At 40.9% G+C, this 26,320-nt stretch overlaps 1 protein-coding gene across 4 annotated transcripts in view; it reads left to right on the top strand.

Moving 5' to 3' along the window:
• The window catches only part of LOC109911732 (PH domain leucine-rich repeat-containing protein phosphatase 2-like), a 120,726-nt gene that overhangs the window by 83,947 nt on the left and 10,459 nt on the right, over positions 1-26,320 (top strand). For all 4 annotated transcript variants that reach the window (XM_020511109.2, XM_048605567.1, XM_048605566.1 and 1 more), the window contains 8 exons: positions 11,561-11,763; positions 12,677-12,737; positions 13,239-13,334; positions 14,495-14,650; positions 16,580-16,780; positions 17,902-18,064; positions 19,313-19,443; positions 23,898-24,011. In XM_020511109.2, the coding sequence (XP_020366698.2) occupies positions 11,561-11,763; positions 12,677-12,737; positions 13,239-13,334; positions 14,495-14,650; positions 16,580-16,780; positions 17,902-18,064; positions 19,313-19,443; positions 23,898-24,011 (1,125 nt within the window). The remainder of the gene's footprint in view (positions 1-11,560; positions 11,764-12,676; positions 12,738-13,238; positions 13,335-14,494; positions 14,651-16,579; positions 16,781-17,901; positions 18,065-19,312; positions 19,444-23,897; positions 24,012-26,320) is intronic.

Below are 26,320 nucleotides of genomic sequence, written 5' to 3'. Positions count from 1 at the left end.
CACATTGCCTCTGGAATCAGTGATTTAACCTCCATCTATCCCTCAGTGACAGAATCCTTATGCTAGAAATCAGGTTTCACATGCACACTGATGATACCCAGCTCTCGCTTCCACCGGCTCTCATGATCTTTCTAATCATGTCAACATCACATGCTAAACTAGCCACAATTTCCTTACTTAATCATTGGGAAGATGAAAGCCATTGTTTTGAACTCCGGTTACATTCCACACCCATCATCATAACCTTGTTAATTATTCCATCCTGCAAGCTTCCAAAATCTTGTGCTCTTTCAATTCTGATCTCTTGGATAACTCTGATTTTAATTTTCTACCACTTGGGTTTGTGCCTTGAGCTGCGTTGAGCCTCAGATCTTCCATAAATCTAACAACTTCTACATCTCCCATCCTTAACAACAGAGTCCAGCATAGAATATATATCTTCACAATATTATCTCCATTGTGACTTTGTCATTTTCTGTTTGATAGTATTTCTGTGAAGCTACTTGGGAGGTTTTGGAGGTAACATATAAATACAATTTGTTGTATTTGAATTTTCCAAAGTTCATTTGTTGTTAACTACAGTAAGTATGACAATGTTTGTTTGGCTTCCAGCAACTTGGATCAGTTGGTGTGGCAGCACAAATAACCAGTAAATGGCAGCATGGATCTCAACAAATAATCTCCTTGATAATGCAGTTTTCAAAATGCACTACAGAATAATTACATAAAAATGTGGGAATCAAATAGAAACCCAATAATGAGGTGTATTTCTTTTAAAATCATTTTTTTAATGTTCAAAAAGCCTCTCAAACGTAATTCGTACGTAATTAGTACATCTCCAAGGTAGCATATTCACCCACAATCCACTTTCCTCTTTGGGCTTTCCTTTCATGTTAAAGACAATTACATGTATGTAAGCTCAAAAAAATGACCAGTAAGCTGTCAGGGTAGGTAACTGAACTGAATATGATGTTTTGGTGATAACAGAGAACTGATTTGTAAAGGGCAGAACTGGATACTGGAGTCTTCACTTCAAGTTGCGGTCACGTTTCTGAACCTTTTGATTTTAAGTGAAACATTGGTTTCCAGATTAATCAACAGCAGAACTGGAGTTTGGATTTTCTGGACAGGAAATTGCTGAGGGATCTATGTGTAAATTGAAATGCTGTACGGTACATCTGCAGTACTGTGTACCCTTAGCTGAAGCTACTTGCAAAATCAATAACTAAGTATAAAAATGTTACTGTTTAGTTAGATACTTTTTTAGAATGGAATAGCAATTTATTGTTACATATTTTTGTAGAAAAATATGGTGAAAAGTGTATTGTGATTTATAAAAATCACGATACAAAATGAAACAGTGTAAGATAGTGGACAAAGACACATCCCTCCTTGATGTGCTCAGTGCTTTCTATACTCGGTTTGAGCAGAATACCACCGGCGTGGCAACGCACGCCCCAACAGCCCCGGACACACCTGTTCCCTCTGTCACTGCTTCAGAAGTTAGATCAGTCTTCCTGGGAGTCGACCCGAGAAAAGCCACGGGTCCAGACAGTGTGCCCGGCCAAACACTCAGATCCTGTGCAGACCAACTGGTGGAGGTATTCACCGACCTCTTCAATCTCTCCGTCCTACAAGCCGAAGTCCCCACCTGCTTCAAGAAGACCATCATTATCCCCGTACCCAAGAAAACACATGCAGTGTGCCTTAATGACTACCACCCAATAGCTCTGACTTCAATAATCGTGAAGTGCTTCGAGAAGCTGGTCATGGCCCACATCAACTCTAGTCTCCTAGCCTGCCTCGATCCCCCAGCTGACATAACAGGTCCACAGAGGATGCTGTATCCCTAGCCCTGCACTTATCTCTGGAACATCTGGACGTCAAAGGCACCTACGTCAGACTCCTGCTCGTTGACTACAGCTCCGCCTTCAACACCATTATCCCCACCAGACTGATCTCAAAACTGAGAGACCTTCGTCCACCCTCTGCAACTGGATCCTCAGGTTTCTGACCCATAGGCTGCAATCAGTGACGATAGGTAACTGCACTTCCCCCACAATAACACAGCATTGGACACCACACCTCCACACACCACCCGCTCCCCCCCAACTGTAGCCCCTATACACTTAACTCTGTTGCCAAATTCTGAATGGATGCCATCTACAAGTTTGTTGACGACACCACAGTAGTGGGACAGATATTTAAAAATGATGAGTCAAACTACAGAAGGGAGATAGAGGGCTTGGTGACATGTTCAATGAGAACAGCCTCTCTCTCAACGTTGGCAAAACTAAAGAACTGATCATTGACTTCAGAAAGAAAGGAGGACAACACCCCCCCCCATCTACATCAACGGAACTAAGGTTAAGAGAGTAAAGAGCAACAAGTCCCTTAGAGTGACAATAACTGACAACCTGTCCTGAACTTCCCACGTAAACATGACCGTTAAGAAGGCACAACAATGCCTCTTCCTCAGGCAGCTCAGGAAATTTGGCATGTCCATAAGGTCCCTCACCATCTTCTACAGATGCACCATTGAAAGTATACTGTCTGGGTGCATTACAGCCTTGTCTGGCACCTGCTCTGCCCAGGACTGTAAGAAACTACAGAAGGTGATGTGCACAGCCCAGACCATCGCAGAAGCCAACCTTCCATTCGTGAACTCTAATTACATGGCTTGCTGCCATGGAAAGGTGGCCAACATCATCAAATACCCATCGCACCCTGGTAATGTTCTCCCACACCCTCTTCCATCAGGCATAAGGTTCAGAAGCCTGAACACACGCATGAGCAGGTTCAGGAGTAGCTTCTTTTTGGCCATTACCAGACTGTTGAATGGAGTCTAGCCTTAAATAATGAAACCTGCAATGTAATCTGTATACCTCTAAGTCTTTTTGATCTGTACATCCCTTTGCTTGCTGCGATCTGCCCGTATCACTCGTAAACAAAGCTTTTCACTGTAATTCAGTACACGTGACAATAAATGAATTAATCACATGGCACCTGTATTAATTACTGAAGTCATCAATAAGAATAAAAAATTTAAGACCGAGTTCATCTCCAATCCTTTGACTATCTTTTCATCAGGAAATACATTAAAATAGTATAATTTGAAACTCTTGTACATTCCAAAACCTACATTAGTAAAATAACCTTAAAAGTGAATTAAGTTTTTTTATATTTAAAAGTTTGTTTTAAAAATTAGTCTTACAGTCAGCCATTGGAGTTTTTAGATTTACCAGGTTCCATCTAGTGGCAGAACCTGGACTGTGCAGCTAGCAAGTCATGTCCCAGGACTAGTTACGCCCACCAACTTCTGCCACGAGATGAAGTTCAGAGTGGGATTCGGAATTGTTACGGAGCAGGAGGAGGCTGTTTGACCCATCTTCTCTGAAGGAGCTCTCTGAGCATTTTAACATAGTACCAATCTCTTGTCTTTTTCCTATATCCCTGAACATTGAACCCTTCACTTTCAAGTGGTGCAATCAAGATTCTAACTACTTAGTGTGTGTAAAGTATATTTTTCCTCCCTTGTATTTTTTTTTATGCAAAGCACTTTAAAACCATGTTCACTGATTTTCGGTCCTTTTACGAGTAGGAACAGTTTATATCTTCCAAAACCCTCATGTTTTTGATTCTTTCTGTAAGTTCTCCTCTTAGCTTCCTCCACTTCAAGGAAAACAGTTGTAACTTCTCCAATCTTACTTCATAACTCTCATTACTGGAAGCATTCCTGTAAATCTCTATGGCACATTCACCAAGGCATTCACATCTTTTTAAAAGTGTGGCACACAGACCTGTACATGATACTCCAGCTGAAGCCTAACCAGCATCCTGCATACGTTCATCGTCATGTCTGTGCTCTTGAACTCTATGCTTCTGTTAATGAAGCCTAAAATACCAGATGCTTTATTAACATCTCTCTACCTATGATGACTTGTGTACATATTCACCCTGGTCTTTGTTTCATGCACACCCTTTAGAGTAGTATCCCTTAGTTTATATTCTCTATGTTCTTTGTATCAAATTGTATCACTTCACACTTCTTTACATTGAACTTCATATGCCATCTAAATCTATCCACCCCACCTTTGTAATTCCACACTGCCTTCCTCACAGTTTGTAATCCTCCCAATTTGTGTGTCATCTGCAAACCTTGTCCCATGTATATCAAGATCTAGATCAATTAAAAGTATCAAGAGTGACAAGGATCCCAATGCCAATTCCTGGGAACTCTACTACAAACTTGTCCGAACCTGAAAAATACCCATTCATCATACCACTCTGTTCCCGATCCCTCAACCAATTTAGTGTACACGTTACTATAGTCCCTTTTATTCCATGAGCTATCAATTTCCTCAGGTCTGTTTTGTAGTTACAAGTCTGTTTCACATGTCTTTAAGAAGTCCATGTGTACACCACATCAACAGCTTGTCTTCATCAACCCTTGTTACCTCTTCACAAAACTACATTGAGTTAGTTAGGTCTGATTTTCTCTTAATAAATCCATGCTAACTGTTCTGAATGAACCTACATTTTTCTATGTGACTATTCATTCTCCTCCAAGCAATTGTTTCTCGAAGGTTTTCCACCACCAAAGTTAAACTGACTTGTCCGAAATGACTGGACCTATCTTTAAAATCCTTTTTGAACAAGGCCATAATGTTTATAGTTCTTCACTGCTTTGGTACTACCCCCAAATCAATGGACGATTGAGCGATTATTTGCTTCTGCAATTTCCGCTTTCACTTTCTTCAATATCCTTGGGTGCATCTCTGGTCCCGTGCCTTATCAACTTCAAGTATAGGCAGCTTGTCTAATATCTAATCAATTTTGAATCCTTCAAGTGACTGAGTTTCCTTGCCTGTCACCATGGCCCGGGCAGCATCTGCCTCATAAGTAAAGACAGATGCAAAGTATTCATTTAACATCTCAGCCATGCCTCTTGCCTGTGTGTGTAACTTTCCTTTTTAGTCCCTAACTTGCCCTTCTGCTCCTTTTACTATTCATGTGTTTATAGAAGGCTTTGGGATTTCCCCTTTGTTAGCTGCCGGTTTTTTCTCATAATCCCTTTTTGCCTCTCGTATTTGCTTTTTCACTTCTGAAATTTATAGATTCAGCTTTGTTCTCAGTTGCATATTCTACCTGGCACCTGTCATAAGTACGTTGTTTTCTTCTTCCGCTTAACTCCTATTTGTTATACAGGATTTCTTTGTCATAACTGTTTGCATTTCAACAGTATCTACCTTTACTGTGCTGGAGCCATTTCCTCTTGAAAGCTAGCCTGTTGGTCAGCTTGTGTTTGTCCAACCGACTTTTAATTCCAATCTATCCAGCCCAACTCTGTTCTTGCTCACTTAAGTTAGCTCTCTGTGCCTGATTATTCTTACTCAGGATTCACCAGTGTCATTTTTCATTGTCATCCTAAACCTAATCATACAGTCGTCACTGTCCCCTAAATCTTTGCCAACTGTCACTTGATCTACTTGCCCACCTCCTTTCTAAGAGCCAGTGCTTCCTTTTGTATTGGACTTGACACATAGTGCCGGAGGAAATTCTCCTGAACAGACAATAATGTGTGGGAGTAGAAGTGAACATTCAGCCTATCAAGTCCATTCTACCATTCAATGAGATCATGGCTAATCTAATGATTCTCAACGCCACTTCGCTGCCTTTTCCCCATAACCCTTGATTAGCTTACTAATTCAAAATTTGTATATCTCAGCTTTTAATATACTTAGCGATGCAGTCTTGATAGACCTCAGCAGTAAACAGTTCCACAGAACAGCTTCCTTCTGAGAGGGACAGTGTCCTCCCCATCTCTTGTTGGGTGATCCCTTATTCTGAGATTATGCCTCAGACATCTTAGACTCTGCTATAAGTGGGGGGATAAAACTTCCGATTAAACCCGCTAGTAATCTTATATGCTTCAAAAAGGTCTTCTGTCATTTTTCTAGACTCCAATGAGTCCAGGCCCAACCTACTCAACCTCCCCTCTTAAAGTCTTTCCATAACTGGAATCAATCTAGTGAACCTTCTCGGAACTGCCTCCAGTGCCAGAATATTTTTCTTTAGATGAAGGGACTGAATTGTTCACAGTACCCCAACTGTGGTCTGACTAGTGCCTTGTATAGTTTTAGCAAGATCTCCGTTCCCAACAGAATCTCTGAATGCTTGTCCCTTGCTGCCCTTTCCACCACCACTGTCCCAATTTATATATAGGTAGTTGAAGTCCCGCATTATAACTATGATGATTACCCTTCTGCATCTTTTCCTTGCAGATTTTTTTTCTTTATTCATTCACCGGATGAGGGTGTCACTGGCTAGACCAGCAGTTATTGCCCACCCCTAACTGCCCAGAGAGCAGTTAAGAGTCAACCACATTGCTGTGGATCTGGACTCTCACGTAGGCCAGACCAGGTAAGGACGGCAGTTTCTTTCCCTAAAGGACATTAGTGAACCAGATGGGTTTTACTGCCAATTGACAGTGGATTCATGACCATCACTAGATGCTTAATTCCAGATATTTAATGAATTCAACTTCCACCATCTGCTATGGCGGGATTTGAACCCAAGTCTCCAGAACGTTATCTGGGTTTCTGGATTAACAGTCCAGCAATAAAACCACTAGGCCATCACCTCCCCTTGGTGGTGGAAACAGGTTATTGAGTTTCATGATCAGCCATGATCATAATGAATGGCGGAGAAACTTGAAGGACCAAAGGGCCTACTCCTGCTCCAATTTTCTGCGTTTCTATAGGGCCGTACCATACTAAGTATTCTAGGATACAGGGTGTTCAGGATAGATAGGGAAGGAAAGAAAGGAGGAAAAGTGGCAGTATTAATTAATAAGAATACTTTGGTCTTGGAGAGAGAGAGAGAGATGCCCTGTTGGTTTCAAGGTACAGGGATAGGTTACTCAGGGTGGGGGCGGGAAATGGGTAGGATCCTCTTTGGCGGGTCAGTGCAGACTTGATGGGCAGATTTGCACCTATCTGCACTGTACACATTCTATGATTCAATGATAGGATCTATTTGACTGTAGTTAAGAAACAACAAAGATGCTAACACACTACTGACTGATAACCATAGGCCACTACTTAGCAGTAGGAGGAGGAAACTTGCTGAAGTGCTTAAACCATAGAGTAATAATAACTGGGGACTTCCATTATCCTAATATAGACTGGGATAGTAATAATGAAAAAGGCACAGAAGTTGGAGTGTTTCTGGTCAGTATGTTTCTGAACCTTTAGGTAGGTGAGATTGTGTGAATCAGGTTTAACTGGGTGACAATGATTCCATTGCATGTGAATTAAAATCGAAGATTCGTAGCGAAAACTCTAACAGAGCAATGGGCTGCCTTCAGGCTGGAGGTGATTCAGTCAAGGTACGCTCACATGAGGGAAGATAGGACAAACAAAGCTAGAGATCCCTGCATAACCAAAGAGATAGTAAGATGAGGCAGACAAAAGATACATATGACAGAAGACAGATTAATAATGTACATCAGAATCAGGCTGAATTTAGAAATTTCAGAGTAAAGTTAAAAACCAATCAGAAAAGCAAAGAGAAAGTATGAGGAGGCTGCCAGCCAACATAGAGGTTAATCCAGAAATCTTCAATAGGTCTATAAATAGGTTGCACTGATTAAAGACTGAAAGGGCAGTTTATGCACAGGCAGAGGACATGGCCGAGGCACTAAATGAGTATTTGATATCTTCCTTGGTTAAAAATAATGCAAAGTTGTAGTGATAGTTGTAATATTGCTTGGACTAAACATTAATATAGGAGACAGTAGAAAGCCTGCTTGGACTTAATTTTAAGTTATCGGGACTGGATGGCGTATAAAGAAGATACTGAAGAAATTGCAAAAGTATTGATGGAAAATATGCTATTTTCCTTATATGGGGGAGTGTGGCATAGAACTAGAGAATTGGAAATGTTAAACCCTGTTCCAAAAAGCATCTGCAAGTAAATCCAGAAATTACAGGCCAATTTAGCCTTGGTGGAAAAGTTTTTGGAAGTAACAGACCAGCACCAAGTTAATTGACACTTGGAGAGGTATCAATTAACTGAGGAAAGGCAGCACCAAGCAAATAAGAGCTCAAAATCGACCATCCATTCAACCACAATCTGTAGGCTGATGGCCTAACAAATCCTTCATTGAGTTAATCCTGATTCATGAGGAGTGCAGGAGAACATGCCACATGCTTCACCAGGCATACCTAAAAATAAGCTGCTTACCTAGTGAAGCTACAAATTAGAACTATTTCCATGCTAAACAATGTGCATTAGACAAAGGTAAGCAATCCCATAACCAACGGATAAACTTAAAGCTCTGCAGTTTTACTACATCCATTCATGACAGTAATGGACAATTAGCTAACCAGAGGAGGAGTCTCAACAAACATCCCTGTCCTCAATGATGGGGGGAGCCCAGTAGATCAGTGCCAAAGTTTGTAAATGTTTACAACTCTCTTCACCCAGAAGTTCTGAGTGGATGATCCATCTTAGCCTTCTCCTGAGGTTCCCACCATCCCTAATACTAGTCTTCAGTCAGTTTGATTCATTGCCTGTAATGTCAAGAAATGGCTGAAGAACCTGGATGCGACAATGGTCATGAGCAAGATCCTAGCTTGTTGCATTGAAGACTTATACTTCAGAACTAACTGCATCCATATCCGAGCTGTTCCTGTACAGCTATTGTATTGACATCTAGATATTTTCTAATCATCCTGTTCAAATGTTATTATACACATCTGGAGCAGGTGGTACTTGAACCTGGTCCTCCTGGCACAAAGGTAGAGACATTACTGCTGTGCCACAAGAGTCATTTTAAATATTGACATCTACGTATTTTCTAATCACGCTGTTCAGAGATGTTATTACCTATCTTTGGTGTAGGTGAGACTTGAACCTGGGTCTCCTGGCTCAGCAGTGAAGACCTTACCACTGTGTTACAAGAGCCCCAGTATTGGCATCTGTTCAATTATATGGAAATGTGCTCAGGTGTGTCCTGTCCATAATCAAGCGGACTCTTGTGGTGCAATGGTATTGTCCCTACCTCTGAGCTAGGAGACCTGGGTTCAAGACTCACCTGCCTCAGAAGTGTCATAACATGCCTGAACAGGGTTATTTAAAATAAAACAAATCCCATCCGAGAGGGCTATTGTAGTGCAATGGCAATGTCTGTACTTCCAAGCCAAGAGACCAGGTCCAAGTCCCACTTGCAAATTTGAAGTTGAGGGAATTGAAGGTGGAGAGGAGATGCCAGGGGAAGTTTTCCATTGATTGGAGTATTATATAAGGAAGATGAAACAAAAACAGAAAATGCTAGAGAAACTCAGCAAGTCTGGCAGCATCTGTGGACAGAGAAACAGAATTAATGTTTAAAGTCTGGCTCATCTCCCCCTCAGAAAGGAAAGGGACTGGAAATCAGTGGCTTTTATGCTATTAAGAGGGGGAAGAGGAGCAAATCGAACAGATGGTGATGTTATCCAGAACAAAAGACAAAAGCGGGTGCTAATGGTGGTTACGGAGAAATAAAGATGTAATTAGATGTAAATGATAGAAGTGAAAAGAAGAAAATATGCCTGTTCTGCTGAGACATGGGGTTTGGTGAGGAATGTGGTTTATCCCATAGTCCACTAGTTTTGGATGGAAAGTAAATGTTGGTCTGCAGGGGCAACTATGTCCTCTAAGCGAAAAGCCATTCTATCTTTCATTCTTCCTGCCTATGTTTTTGTTATTTCTGTTTGAAAATATCTGATCTACATATAACAGCACCGTACTAGTTTATCAGGTGTTTCCAATAATGCTGGTGCTTACAGCTGTGCACCTCATTTGGTTCTGATCTGGCATCTACCAGCTTTAAGAATTTAAGATCATGAAAAGTTATGAATTAAAATATTGTTTGTATTCATTCCTAATTCTTCCTTATCCAAGTTGTTAACACAAGGAAAAATGCAAGTCTGAGAAGAAGATTATGGAGAATTCCCACACTGAAATTGTGCCAGTTTATAAATACCTTCAGGTATTTACTTAGCCAGTTTTTAATCCACTTCATATCATTTCATTTTATAAGGTATTTCTACTGGCATTTATTTAAAGCTGGATACCTTTTTTTGTTTATTCATTTTGTGGGATGTGGGTGTCCCATCCAAATGGCCAGCATTTATTGCCCATCCTGAGTTGCCCTTGAGAAGGTGGTGGTGAGCTGCCATCTTGAACCACTGCAGTCCTCCAGCTGTAGGTTGACCCACAATGCCATTGGAGGGGGGGGTGGGTAGCGAATTTCAGGATTTTGACCCAGCGACATTGAGGGAACTGCGATATATTTCCAAGTCAGGATAGTGAGTGGCTTGGAAGGGAACTTGGAGGTAGTGGTGTTCCCATGTATCGGCTGCCCTTGTCCTTCTAGATGGAAGTGGTTGTGGGTTTGGAAGGTGCTGTCTGAGGATCTTTGGTGAATTTCTGCACTGCATCTTGTAGATAGTACACACTGGTGCTACTGAGCGTCGGTGGTGAAAGGAGTGGATGCTTGTGGATGTGGTGCCAGTCAAGTGGACTGCTTAGTCCTGGATGGTGTCAAGCTTCTTCAGTGTTGTAGGAGCTGCATTCATCCAGGCAAGTGGTGAGTATTCCATCTCACTCCTGACTTGAGTCTTGTAGATGGTGGACAGGCTTTGAGGAGTCAGGAAGTGAGTTATTTGCCGCATATTCCTAGCCTCTGACCTGCTGTTGTAGCCACTGCATTTATGTGGTGAGTCCAGTTGAGTTTCTGATCAGTGATAACTCCCAGGATGTTGATAATGGGGGATTCAGTGATGGTAACACTATTGAACGTCAAGAGACAGTGGTTAGATGGTCTCTAATTGGTGCTGGTCATAGCCTGGCATTTGTGTAGTATGAAAGTTACTTGCCACTTGTCAGCCCAAGTCTAGGTATTGTTCAGATCTTGTTGCATTTGGACACTGACTGCTTCAGTGTCTGAAGAGTCACGAATTGTGCTGAACATTGTGCAATCATCAGCGAACATCTCCACTTTGGACCTTATGATGGAGGGAAGGTCATTGATGAAGCAGTTTAAAGATGGTTGGGCCTAGGACACTACCCCGAGGAGCTCCTGAAGAGATGTCCTGGAGTTGAGTTTCCTGACCTCCAACAACCACGATGATCTTCCAATGTGTCAGGTATGACTCCAACCACCAGAGAGTTTGCCCCCTGATACCCTGTGATTCCACTTTTGCTGGGGTTCCTTGATGCCACACTTGGTTGAAAGTATCCTTGATGCCAAGGGCTGCCACTGTCACCTCACCTCTGGAATTCAGAGGTGTTGAATAATGTTTCTTGCTGACTTGCCATATCTGTGAAATATTTGTGTAAGTTATTGAAATATAACCTGGTAAATTTCTTTATATCTGCTAAGTAATTCTGGTTGTTTGTGCATGTAATAGGCCTAGAATTTAAATCTTATGCTTTAGTCTTTATCAGCACTTTCAAAAACATTGTTTATTCTGGGCTCTCATCAACACTTTTCTTTCTTTCTGTTTATTAGGTTGAATTCAATTAAGACTATAGTAATGGACAGCCTAGAAGCTATTAATCATGTAACTTACCTGGATTTACGAGACAATCTGCTGACTGAACTTGACTTAAGTGTAATTGCAAGTATTGAGCATCTGCATTGTGAGCGCAACAATCTGACCACCCTCACATTAAGTGGATTCTCTTTGAGGACGTTGTATGCTGGTTCCAACCGTAAGTCAATACATTTTGAACAATTTGGCCACGTTCTACTAAGGTTCTTCTAAAGCCTGAATTTTCCCTTGTTTAATTGACAGAGTAATTTATAGTGCAGAAGGTAGCCATTTGCCTGAATTTTTTATGCACTAGCTCTCCAAATGATCAATTCATAGAATAGAATCCCTACAGTGTGGAAACAGGCCCTTCAGCCCAACAGGTCCACACCAACACTCCGAAGAGCACCCCACCCAGATCCATCCCCCTAAACTTCCCCTTTCCCTGTAACCCTGCATTTCCCATGGCTAACACATCAATTAGTCTTATGTTCTTTTGAATTCTATATTACCTTCCCTGTAGTTCATAATGCTTCAAGCTTTTATGTTTTCTGCACATTTTGAAATTGTGCTCTGTCACTAAGGTCTCGGTCAATAATATATATCAGGAAGAGCAAAGGTCCAAACACTAACTACTAGGGAACTTACACAACAAGCTTTCCTTTAGTCTGAAAACATCCATCAACCACTACTATCTGATTCTTGTCACTGAGCCAATTTTGTGTTCTTGTTGCAACAGTCCTTTTAGCCCACAAGTTATAAGTTTGCTCACCAGTCAGTTGTGCAGTTCACAAGTCTATTAAGTAATATGAATTATTACAGTGTAGATTTCAGAACCTTTGGGTAATCCAGTAAACTACAGATGTGTTGGAACTTTGATTTCTCCAGACTGGGATAGCTTAACAAAAATAATGCTCCCCTTTTAAACTGTGCTTAAAACCTGGTTCTTTTATACTGTCATACATGATGTAATCAGGGGTGAAGACCTGAGAAGCAATGAGTGATGTATTTATATTCAACTTGTATTCTCATTATTGACTGGAATTTCCATTCAAAAGATCCATCTTAATAACTTATTTTGAACGTTTACTTAGAATTAACAACACTGAGCATCTATCCACTTCCTGGTCAACTGGTTCATCTTGATCTCTCTAGGTGAGTGTATCTATCTGTTTTCATGTTGCCATTGCTTCTTTAGAAAATTACCTTAAATCTGTGCCCTCTCGTTCTTAAATCTTTTATGATTGAAATGAGTTTGTCTGATCTACTCTGTCCAGATCCCTCATAATTTTAGATACCTCTTCAAAGTTTTGGTGACGATCTGTAGCTCGGGTTGTGGGTAAGGTTGTTGACTTGCTCGCCAACCTGGGTTGTTCTCATTCAGACGTTTCATCACCCAGCATGATGACGAAACGTCTGAACGAGAACAAGCCAGCTCGGCAAGCAAGTCAACAACCTCACTTTAAATACCTTGTCAGCTGCCTTTTCTCCAAACAGAATATGTGTATAAATAGACATGTCAAATATTACTCCAGTGATCTTAAAATGGTCACAGCATATGAATGAGTTAGCTTTTGGTTTACAAAATATGGTTTATCAGGTAAAAATCAACAATTTGTTGGATTATGATTAAATGATCTTGTTTTACCTCAATAGGAACAGACTGGAATCTGTACCTGACTGGGTATGTGATGCCAAGAAACTTGAGCTGCTGGATGTTAGTCATAATCTGATTGCAGAATTACCTATGAGGTGAGAAAGGACAGTAGTGCTCAACTGATACTTGTGGACTAAGGCACAGAGTTTCAGTTAATAAACTGATGTCGCTACTTTTTATGTTACCTATTCATAAATGAGTAACGTGGTATATGAATTTCAGTGTGTGGGTATGATGCTAGGTATGAAAGCCCTATGTCCCAAAAACTGGCAGATTGTATCAAACAGCATATCCTTTAGACTGTTTGCAATAGCATGGTATTGACCATACCCAAGTAGCCCATGCTTGCAAAACTCGCAACAAAATGTCCATAATTCTCTATGATTTGTGATTGGACATCGTAGCTAAATAATTCTGACTCTGCAAAGAATTACACAGACAACAAATTTAGGATTGTCACTTGGGCTTGCAGGGTGGTGCACTTGCATCTGCTGTAAGCTACATATATTAATGCACAAGGCCCTGTACTTTGCAGACGGAAAGAACTGCAATATTCAAAAAAAAATTAACACAGCATGCCCAAGTGATTGTTTGGCCTACTCTTACTCCTGTTTCATACATTCTTAAAACCATGCCTGAAAGAACATTCCTGAATTCTTTTAAATTTAGCTTATGGACAGCTGAAACTGGCAGCAGAAGACTAGAAAGGAAGTTGCTATTTGCCTTGTACATGCTGTTGCTCTGCTTCACCTCAGTCCAGTATTGTGCTTTGCCTTAGACTACTTTGTGGTGCCATCTTCCATTGGGGGCAAATGTATCAAAGATTAAAGTTTCTGATGTTTATAGATGGGGAAACACTGAACTGATTGAAAAGTGGAATAAAAAATGTTTATTTGGGAAGCTTTGTATTCTTTGGGGGTGAAAATGATGAATTATGTGGTGAAGTTTATTTTGAGAAAATGTAGCAAGGTGGTGACTGGGTCCTAGAAAGTCTCTTTTTACACATGAAATGGGACACGATTAAATTTATGATATTTTCCTTCGGATTAAAAAAGATATTATTTGAGTTCACATTAGAAATAATGTCCCTTTGGATATATTACAAGTGTCTTGCCAGTACCCATTTAACCAAACTACCATATGAATCCTTCTGGTTGGGAGGAGAGAAAACAGAATGTGATAAGGTTACCTCATGAGCAATGTAACAGCTTGTACATAATATTTGAAAAATATTTTTATTTGTTGTTTACCTCAGATTACTCTGCAGCTTGAGCCTTCAGAAGCTTTTAGTTGGGCACAACCATCTTCAGAGTCTCCCCAGTCACCTAGAGCACACACCTCTGGAAATTTTTGATGTACAACATAATCGACTAAGTGAGCTTCCAGATTTACTTTTCCTCAAGGCTTTGAAGTAAGTAAAACATTTTGCAAATTATGTGAAAGGATTATATTGAGAGGGATGTTTGGCCGAAGACCAGAAACCAATAAGACAGTTGAATACTGCATTAATTATCTAAATATCTGTGTGTATCTAATGTTTGAAATTATTTAATACTATTTTAACTGATTTATTGTCATGACAAATTTATAAGAATTGTGACATAAGTGGAGATCTTTGGGTCTTTTTTATTTCCTTTGTTTAAGCGTACCGTATTCTTTGGCTTAAAAGGAATTTTTCTTTAAATCATGAAAATGGATGCTGCGTTTGTCTTGTGCTGTTATTTAGTCGATATTTCTTTTTTCCAGTGTTACCAATGTGGCTAAAATTTAGACTGCTATGTAATAGTAGTTTGTTAACCTCAAAACTGCTGCACATAGTTGCATGAATACAGGAGTGTCAAACAACTTACTGACTGATGTTTTTGTTTCTGACACCTAAACTCAAATCACAAATTAACATTCATACTCCTGTCTAATGTTCAGTGACTAATATGTAAGTTTATTCGAAATAATTAGTATGACTTAGTGTAGTACAAGCAATTAATGAACATGTAAAAAAACTTTTGAGAAACTAATTTGTCAATCATGATATATGGAATTGTATGTTTTAAAAACGGTTTCAGTATGATGTCCAAACTAATAGTTTGTTCATTATGATTTTCAAAAAAGGCTTTAGATTAAAATCATCTGTGAGGATCTCCAGAGGAGAGAAGCTCAGGAACAGAACTGGAAATAATAGCTTTATGTACAGTGATGAAATCATAGCACAGGGAAGGACAGAGTTAATTTCAAGAGTTGGTGTTTGGCTTCTGCTGGGTATTGGAAGGCAAGATAGGCAACAATAGCGCCATTCTTGTTGTCAAAATCTCTTGAAAATGTTAGGGTGGACCTGAGAGAAAGCTCTGAGCTTGCAGAACCATAGTCAAGGAGCTAAGTATTAAGGAGTGGTTAGGTCCAGAGGTAACTGAAACATGAATGAAAATTCCAGCAGTAGATGAGCTGAAAGGGACTTGTATAAAGCAAAATACTGCAGATGCTGGAAATCTGAAATAAACGTGGAGAATACTGGAGGAACCCACCAGGTCTGACAGGAAACGGAAACAGAGTTCATGATTCTTCTTCAGAAGTAGTGTCATAACAGATACAAAGTGTTCACCCTGTTTCTCACTCTGCAGATACTGTGAGATCTTCTGAGTTTCTCCAGCATTCTCTGTACTTGTTTGTGAAAGAGACTTGTGTTGCTTCCTCAAATAGAAATACAAGCAATGTTGTATCACTGTTTTTCCACACCAAAAGCTATGTCTAATAACTCCAAAAGTGCAAACCATTCTTCGTCACTTCTAGAATATTTAAAATAGGTGTAGAAAGAATTGTAAATGGAGGATGGGGTTGTAGGGTCATTCTGATTCCTTTTCTCAGCTTGCTACAATCTCTCCTTTAAACTATAGGAGATGCATTGCCTGGTAAAACTGATAAGGTAACCAAATGTAAATAAATTTAACTGTAAACAAGAAGTCGTTATTTTAACATTCTGCTGTGCCCTTCCAGGCAGCGAACACATGAAGTTTTAATATCATCAGTCATTAAAATGAACCTTTAGAAGTTTCATGTCTCAGTATCATCTGTATTTTGGTGGTGTGTGTGTCATCGTGCAATGACAGGCAGGTTGCAGAGTCTATATGACTTGAGGTTGCTTTGCCAATCTTTCACTGTCATTGTGTCAAATTCTTGAAACCTTCTGCCGTCAGTATGTGGACAACACTAATTCATGAGAAAAGCTATCATCACTTTCTCTACTGGGGATTGACAGTAAACTTTGGTCTTGACAGCAATGCCCGAACTCGGGAATAAAAGAACCAATATTTCAATAGCCTGTAAAATTTACTTTGGTTTCTTTTAGCTTGCGATGTCTCAATGTATCTGCAAACAATCTGGAATCACTACCTCCTAGCAGTGATACTGAAGACAGTCTCAGTGTATTGCAAGAACTTTATTTAACAGGAAATAACCTTACTGATAAGTGTGTTCCAGTGCTGACTGGGCACCCACGTCTTCGAGTCCTTCATATGGCTTATAACCAACTTCAGTCATTTCCAGCCAGGTAAAGCACTTTTCTCTTTGTAGAAAACCTGTTCATCAAAAATTTTAGACCGATTGTTTTGAAAGTTATCCAACTAGAAAGGATATTGCAGAGTACAGTTCTTTCTAAAAACCTACATCAATAATTTATGCTCTTAGTGATGAAGTTTGCTGTTGTAGCAAAAATCCATCTCTTAGTTCAGCAGAATTTGACTGCAAGGGCCTGATGTTACTAGCAGTTGTGAAAGACTATGCAAGTTCCTTTTAACTTAATGACATCCACATAAGTTCACTTCTGGATCTTCAGAGAGAGGAGATATTCATTCATTAGACTATGTTGGATTCAAAGCTAGGCATCAGATATAGAAAAATAAAATGCTAATTTCCGAAAATACTTTCTTACTTACCTGTTTGCGGATGTTATTTCTTACCTCTGGAGAAGTTGAGACTTGAACCCAGGTCTCCTAGCTCAGAAGTAGGGATATTACCACTGTGCTACCAGAGTCTGCCAATCTCCTGAATGTATTTTTCTAATCAACCTGTTCAGAGATGTTATTACACATTTCTGGAGCTGGTGGGACTTGAACCTGGGCTTCTCAGTGCCAGGGTTGGGAGACTACCACTGCACCACAAGAGCCCCCTAATCGCCTGAATTTTCTTATTTAACCTTTTTTTTTCTAATCAACCTGTTCAGAGATATTATTACACACATCTGGAGCAGGTAGATCTTCAATCTGGGCCTCCTGGCTCAGAGGTAGGGACACTATCACTGTGCCTATGAAAGCTCCCTAATCTCCTGAACCGATTTTTATTTTTTGTTTTCATAATCAACCGATTCACAGATGGTATAGCACAGCTCTGGTGCAGGTGGGATTCGAACCTGGGTCCCTTGGTTTGGGGGTAAAGACACTACCAATGTGCCAAAAGAGCCCCTAATCTCCTCATATTATTACACAACTCTGTGTTAGGTCGGACTTGAATCTGGGCCTCCTGGCTCGTACGTAAGGACACTGTCATTGTACCACGAGAGCCCTCTAATCTCCTGAACTGTATAATGATTTAGTAGCTTCACATGTTTGTTTTAATGAAGTAATGAAAGTCTATCCCTCTGGTATGCTAATTAACTTTACCCTTTTCCTTCAGTAAGCTGTCAAAGCTGGAGTTACTAGAGGAACTGAATCTAAGTGGAAACAAGCTGAAAGCTGTTCCTACCACCATCACGAGTTGCAAGAGATTGCACACACTGATCGTTCACTCCAACAATATTGCTGTCTTTCCAGAGATCCTGCATTTACCAGAAATTAAGGTGCAAAGTGTGGTCTGGGTGATTCTGTGGTGTTTTGTATGTTGTATTTCTCCTCTTCTATTCCTGCCACCTCTCCTAACCCTACCACTTCCAGAACAGGGTATCTTTTGATGGAAAACCACCAGTAACATCTCCACTTCCACCATCTGCTATATACTGTCACTCCATAATCTTATTCACATTTCATTTGCTGTACAGTTGCCTTGCCTAAGTTTATGGTATATTTTACATGTGATATTTTAGATGCCTTTCAATAAAGTGCAGCTAATGTACTCTAGGCGCTGTTTTGATTTCTGATGTAATGAATAAAAATTACATTTTCTTATGTGAGATATTTAAGATGGATAGGGTGAATAGCCAAGGACTTTTACCTGGGGTTGGCGAGTCCAAAACTAAAGGGCATAGGTTTAAGGTAAGAAGAGAAAGACTGAAAGGGACCTAAGGGCCAACTTTTCACGCAGATGGTAGTGCATGTGTGGAATGAGCTGCCAGAGAAGTGGTGGAGGCTGGTACAATATCAACATTTAAAAGACATCTGGATGGGTATATGAATAGGAAGGGTTTAGAGGGTTATGGGCTAAATGCTGGCAAATGGGACTAGATTAATTTGGGCTATCTGGTCAGCATGGGCAAGTTGGACCGAAGGGTCCGTTTCTGTGCTGTACAACTCTGACTCTATATAATGTAAGTACAATTTGAGTAGGGAATTGTGATTTCTTTTTTAAAGAGATACACATTTATGAATTTTATTTTGACTGTAGAGTTGTGAAATTTGGCCACTAAGATGAAAATTGAAAAAGTGGGCTTTGGAGAAAAGCATCGTGGGGAATGGCTCATTGTACTTTTAATCTCTTACATTATGCAGTTAATATCTGCATTGTCATCTAATTTGTCTTGGACTGGAAACTGTAATCAACACTTTGCATATCTCATTGTTGCAGTTTGAAATAATTAGATGGCAGCAAGTGACTCCTGCAGTGAACTTTGCAGCTTAAAATAATCTGGACTTTCAGTCAATATTCCTTATCTAGTTGGAATTTGTTTTCATTTCCTTTGCTTTATCCGTGGGTAATTTGAGCTAAACTGTGTGGAGCAACTGAGTTTATCTATTGCTTAATCAATCACTGGCCCAGTTGGTAAGAAATTAAACATACATCATTGTTTACTTTACATAAGCAGTCATCATTATTACATTACTTTCGTCGCATTATTTTACCACTAACTTCAATTGTCTTTATCCTGTTTTAGCTAGTTGACCTGAGCTGTAATGAACTTACAGAGATCTTGATGCCTGAGACCCTGCCAGCCACTTTGCAAGAGCTGGACTTGGCTGGCAACACAAACCTTGTCCTTGATCACAAGACCTTGGAAATATTTAGGTAGGTATCCTCCTGTTCATATACAGTTTCAATACATGTATAGCCTAAACCATAAATAAAAAGAAATACTGGGAACATTCAACAGGTGAGGTTGCATTGGTGAGGAAAAGCTGACAACATAGGATGAGTTTTCAGTGGCAGGAGGGAGCTCAGAGATCAGAGACATCCAGATCCACAGTTACCCCCATGACTTTTATGCTGGTCTGCCGAAGCTGCCCTGCCTCCAAACCACTTTCAGATAGGCTGGATCTGGGGATATGCAGGTACTCATTTACTCACCTTCAGGTGGTGGATAGCAAATCAAGGCAGGTTGAGAGCTTTATTTTAATTCGCTTTTAGGACATGGACATTGCTGGCTGGCCAGCATTTATTGCCTTTCCCTAGTAGTGATTGATACAACTGAGTAACTTGCTAGGCCTTTTCAGAGGGCACTTGAGAGTGAACTATATTGCTGTGGGTCTGGATTCACATGTAGGCCAGACTAGGTGAGAATGGCCCTGAAGGACATCAGTGAGCCAGATGCGTTTCTCTGACAATCGACAATGGTTTCATGGTTATCACCTCCCCTAATAAACACTTATTGAGGTTCCTGCCCTGCACTCTTTGAAGTTTCCAGTCAGCAGATGTCCCCCTTTGATGGCTCGAGTACACCCAGTGAAAGGAGGCAGCCAGCCAGCACCCCAGAAATATAAACATTTCTTCCTGCTCCCTGCACCCAACCTGGATCACTGGTCCCTCTCCTCAGTGGCAGTTTAACAGCTGTGGAGATTGTTGTTCCTAAAGAGTTTTTAGGTGCTTAGAGCACCTGTACACTTTACAGGTCCTCTTCTTTCTCTACCTGTTCCAACAGGCTTCCACTCTCCTGATGCTATCCTTAAATGGAGAGCGAGCTGCCTTTTTTGCCTAATTTTGGGTTATTCCTTTGAAACTTGTGATGGGTGAATATTTCCAGCGTTGTATGAGGTCAGGACTAGCTTTGTTCCCAATGCAGCAGTCCTAACACCAAACAGGTCTTCCTTGGTATTCAGGTTGATGACCTCACAATAACATTGGAAGTTGTTTTGATGAAAATCTTTAAAGCAAAAACAGAGAAAAGGGAACAGGAAAAGATCAGAAAGGAAAAATATGTAATGGAGGAGACAGGATTGATTGAACAATGAAGGAGGTGATGAAACAAATATAAGGCTGAATTTTACAATCACCTATTGCAGGTATGAAGCTGGGTGGAGTTTTAAAACACAGCATGTGGCTTTTGTACCGCAAACCTAAATGTACTCCACCTTTCTCCCATTTTACTGGGACTTGGGTAGCATGCCCTCTCAGCTGTGAGGCATGTAAGTGGCCAGTTGATGGTCACTTAAGTGACCTCATCCCATTCTGCTGTTCTTTTTGCTATTTTCTAATCAACCTGTTTGGAGTTGTTATTACACACCTCTGGAACAGGTGGGACTTGAACCCAAGCCTTCAGGACCAGAAAGAGATTCATGATCACTGCACCACAAGATCTCTCTGTTGTTGTTTAATCCACAGCAGTGGAAGGTCTACGCCAACTGGGTGGGCCAGCAGTTTTTATTGGATTGACTGTTTAACAATCTTGAGTGCACTAATAGGTACACCAGATTTAAGAGAATAAAACAGGCTTGTAACATGGCTCATAATATCTGTTTGAAGCAAGATACATTCATACACATGGACCCATTCTCTGTGAACAAAATTTGAGTTACCCAGGATCTTGGGGAGCCTGCAGTTCTCTCTTGATCCCTGTTTGGTAATGCCAATCAGTCAACCTGCCAGCAAGTTGACATCCTTTTCTCCAGTAGAATAAATTGTCATGATCAGGAAATTGGACGTTCTTGCATGGGTCCTGTTGAGTATAAAATGAAAGCTTTGGCAACACATCTCTCTTTTCAGAAATAATAGTTTGTTACATCTGTGCTTGGCAACCAGTTTGACGCTTTGCATTGAAACATGCAATGTCATATGTTACATCATGGGTAGCATCAGTGCTGAAAATTCATATGCGGGACATGGCCATTGGTGGCTGGCAAGCATGTATTGTATTACAGAGGGGAATGGCCGAACCCCTCTGATAGTTAAATCAAGACACAAGGCCCAACCTGTTATAACAGCAGTAGAAGTTCCCTTCTAATATTTACCCCTGAAACACCCAGAGATGCTTGCCTTTCCCCTTGTAATCTGTTAAGAGTGGTTAAAAGAAAGAAAAGCCCTGATCTCCATTTTACAAATAACAAGAAAAATTTATTTGTTTAACTCTAACAGTGAACAAATTAACAGAATTACTAACAAACCAAACAATTTCCCCCCCTAAACTACTAACTACTTCCTAACCAGTCTAAATTCTACTGGAATGCTGTTCAAATAAGCACAAGTTCCACTTAGATAAACCCAATTAATAAGACAACAATAAGTTAAAACTTAATCTTTCCAAGTTTACACAGACTGTCTCTTCTGGAACCCTCTGCCTTCTGTTGATCTCACGTCACAAATGCCTTTCTTCCGCTGATTCTACTGTCAGGGATGTTTTCTCTGTGAAGACTCTTAACCAAAAATGCTGTGGTACCTTTTGTCGATAAGATGATGCTTTCTTAGAGAGCTTAGCGATTTCTTGTGAGAGCTCAGGGCTTATTTCTCAGATGGCGGGCTTGCTGTTCTCTCAGATGGCAGTTGGGTCTCTCCTGATTTTCCAAACACCCTCATCTTTGTGCCCATATTGACATAATAGTATTTCTTACCTAGGATTGGTTCAATGTTGTCAACACCATCAGTTTTTAAATTCAATTGGCTTTAAATTGCTGAGTGCTTCGTTTAAGTTTATTGGCCAAATTCAAACTTGTTGTCTTGGTAAAAGTGCTACTTGGTTGTTCGATACGAAATGTTTCAATTTGGGCACACTCTGTGCACACTACATGTAAACTTCCAAGCACAGACAAAGCACAATCTCTTAATGAGACCAGACACTTTCTTCCCCACTTATCATGTTTTACTAACCATTCTAACTTCCTGCCTTCCAATTCATGAGTACTGTACCCAACTTCATGACAATTACCTGTCCCTTGTTGCCCTTGAGAAGGTGGTGATGGTGAGCTGTACCACTGCAGTCCACCTGCTGTGGGTTAACCTACAGTGCTGTTCAGGAGGGAATTCCAGGATTTTGACCCAGCGACAGTGAAGGAATGGTGATATATTTCCAAGTCAGGATGGTGATTGTTTCGAAGGATAACTTGCAAGTGGTGGTGTTGCCATGTATCGACTGTCCTTGTCCTTCTAGATGGAAGTGATCGTAGGATTGGAAGGTGCTGTCTGAGGATCTTTGGTGAATTTCTGCGGTGCATCTTATAGATATAATAAACTGCTGCTACTGACCATCAGTGGTGGAGAGAGTAGACACTTGTGGTTGTGTTGCCAGTCAAGCGCCTGCTTTGTCCTGGCTGGTGTTAAGCTTCTTAAATGTTGAAGCTGCACTCATGCAGGGCAAGAAGTGAATATTACATCACGCTCCTGACTTGTGACTTGTAAATGGTGGACAGGCTTTGGAGAGTCAGGAGGTGAGTTACTTGCCAAGTATTCCTAGCCTCTGACCTGCTCTTGTAGCCACTATGTTTATACTGGGAGGCCAGTTGAGTTTCTGGTCAATAGCAATACCAAGGATGTTGATAGTGGGTGCTACAATGATGGTAACACCATTGAATGTCAAGGATCAGTGATTAGGCTGTTTCTTATCGGTGATGGTCATCGTTTGGCATTTGTTACGTGCCACCTGTCTGCCCCAGCCTGCATGTTGTCCAGATCTTCTATTTGGACATGGATTGCTTCAGTATCTGAGGAGTCAGAAATGGTGCTGAGCATGCCACTTCTGACCTTAACAATGGAGGGAAGGCAGTTGTTGAAATAGTTGAAGATGTTTGGGCCTAGGACACTAACATAAGGAATTTCTGCAGAGATGTCCCGCTGCTGAGTTGACTTGACCTCCAATGTCGTATGTGCCAGGAATGACTCCAACCAGCAGAGAGTTTGCTCCTTGATACCCATTTATTCCAGTTTTACCAGAACTGCTTGATGCTACACTCAGTCGAAAGCAGCCTTGATGTCAAGAGCTGTCATACTCACCTCACTGTCGCTGGTCAAAATTCAGCTTTTTTGTCTATGGTTGAACCAAGGCTGTAATGAGGTCAAGGAGCTGAGTAGCCCTGGTTGAACCCAAACTGGGCTTCACTGACCAGGTTATTGCTGAGCAGGTGCTGCTTGATAGCACTGTTGATGACGCCTTCCATCACTTTATTGATGATCGAGAGTAGGCTGATGGGGCCATTACTCACTGGATTTGTAAATGTTAACTTCTCTGTCAAACATGCAATCATTGCATAAATCAGATGTTGCAAGGCAAAGGACAGAAATGTTGAAAATGAAATGGCACTTTTTTTTTTTTTTAACAGTCATATCACCACCTTGAAAATTGATCCAAAACCTACTGTGCAGACTAGCGATCCAGCTGGATCTCCAGCATTCTGGAGTCATGGCTATTCTGAAATGGCAGGACACAGAAATAAGTAAGTAAAGTAGCACTGGGCCTGTTTGTTTTCTTATGCAATATACTGTAGGTGCATTTCCTTATTTTCCCCAGTGATGCAGTGCAGGTATTTATTTCTGTTTGTTATCTTCAATGTTCCATGACATTTGACTTTATTTACTTTTCCATTCCTCCTTATATAAAAGGAACCACCTATGTCTGTTTCCAGTAATAGTTGTTACAGTGAAGCTAGGTCTCTAGAATACTCGGTCCTGGAGCCCACATCCATCTGTTTATCCTTCACCTTTCATTCTCCTTAATTTATGTGCAGACAATTTGGAGACTTTGTCTGCAGTGTCGAGTCAGTTTATGTGGAGATGTATGTGTGGAAGAGATGGGTGAGGTCCTCAATGAATACTTCTCTGTGAATACTTCCTCTGTGGAGGAAGACATGAAGACTTGGGGAGTTAGTGGTGATGTCTTGGGGACAGTCCATATCACAGTGCAGGAGGTATTGGGAGTATTGGAATGTATGAAGGTGGATAAATCTCCTGGTCCTGACTAGATATATCCAAGAACCCTGCAAGAGGCTAGAGAAGAAATTGCGGGGGCCCTGGCTGATATATTGCATCATCGTTACCACAGAGTGAAGTCCCAGAAGACTGGACGGTAGGAATGTTGTGCCCTTATTTAAGAAGGGCTGCAAAGAAAAACCTGGGATTTATAGACCAGTAAGCTTAACATCTGTGGTAGGTAAGTTACTTGAGAAGATTCTGAGGAATAAGATATACGTGCATTTGTAAAGACGGGGTGTGATTACGAGTAGTCAGCATGGCTTTGTGCATGGGAGATCATGCCTCTCAAATTTGTTATAGTTCTTTGATGAAGTGACCAGGAAGGTTGATGAGGGCAGAGCAGTAGACATAGTCTATGGATTTCAGTAAGGCCTATGATAAGGTTCCACATGGTAGGCTGCTCTGGAAGGTTAGATCACATAGAATCCAGGGAGAGCTGGCAAATTGTATACACAATTGGCTTGATAGGAAGCAGAGGGTAATACTGGAAGGATGCTCGTCTGACTGGAGGCCTCTCCTGTGATTAGTGCTGGGCCCATAGCTGTTTGTTATTTATATCGATGATTTGGATGAGAGTGTACAAGGCATGATCAGTAAGTTTGCGGATGACACTAAAATAGGCGGTATCGTGGACAGTGAGGAAGGTTATCAGATTTTGCAGCACGATCTTGATCAGCTGGGGAAGTGGGCCGAGAAATGGCAAATGGAGCTTAGTATAGATAAGTGTGAGGTGTTGCATTTTGGAAAGTCAAATCCAGGTAGAAGTTTCATGGTGAATGCTAAGGCCTTAAGGAGTGTAGTGGAACAGAGGGACCTTGGAATTCAGGTGCTCTGTTCTCTGAAAGCGGAGTCACAGGTAGACAGGGCAGTGAAGAAGGCTTTTGGCACACTGGCCTTCATCAGTTAGACCACTGAGTATAGAAGTTGGGAAGTTATGATGCAGTTGTACGTGATATTAGTGAGGCCACACTTGGAGTATTGTGTTCACTTTTTGTCACCTTGCTATAGGAAGGATGTTATTAAACTAGAAAGAGTGCAGAAGAAATTTACAAGGATGTTGCCAGGACTCGAGACTGAGTTATAGGGAGAGGTTGGACAAGCCGGGACTTTTTTCTTTAGAGCGTAGGAGACTGAGGGGGGATCTTATAGAAGTGTATGAGACCAGGACAGGCATGGATAGGGTAAATGCACTCAGTCTTTTTCCCAGGGTTGGGGAATCGAGGACGGGGGGACATCAGTTTAAGTTAAGAGGGGAAAGAATACATGGGAACCTGAGGGGCAACTTTTTTACACAGGCTGGTACGCATATGGAATGAGCTGTTAGCGGAAGTGGTTGAGGTAGGTACATTAACAACATTTAAAAGGCATTTGGACAAATACATGAATAGGAAAGGTTTAGAAGCTTATGGGCCAAGTGCAGAGAAATGGGCTTAGCGTGGATGGACATTTTGGTTGGCATGGACCAGTTTGGGCCAAAGGGCCTGTCTCTGTGCTGTAGGACTCTGTGACTCTATGTATACTAATGCCACCTAGCTCAAGTTTACCTATTCTGTGTTGCCAGATCATCAAACATCTGCCATCTGTACTTCAGACAGAATGTTTCTTTGTAAATAAAAACCGAAAGAACTGCGGATGCTGTAAATTAGAGACAAAAACAAAGTTGCTGGAAAAGCTCAGCAGATCTGGCAGCTTCTATGAAGAAAATAATCAGAATTAATGTTTCGGGTCCGGTGACCCTTCCTCAGACCAGGTTCTGAGGAAGGTCACCGGACCC

The sequence above is a fragment of the Rhincodon typus genome, chromosome 15 (assembly GCF_021869965.1).
Source record: "Rhincodon typus isolate 14 chromosome 15, sRhiTyp1.1, whole genome shotgun sequence".
Lineage (NCBI taxonomy): Eukaryota > Metazoa > Chordata > Chondrichthyes > Orectolobiformes > Rhincodontidae > Rhincodon > Rhincodon typus.
Note: the sequence above shows the minus strand (reverse complement) of the source record. Positions and strands in the feature narration are given on the sequence as shown.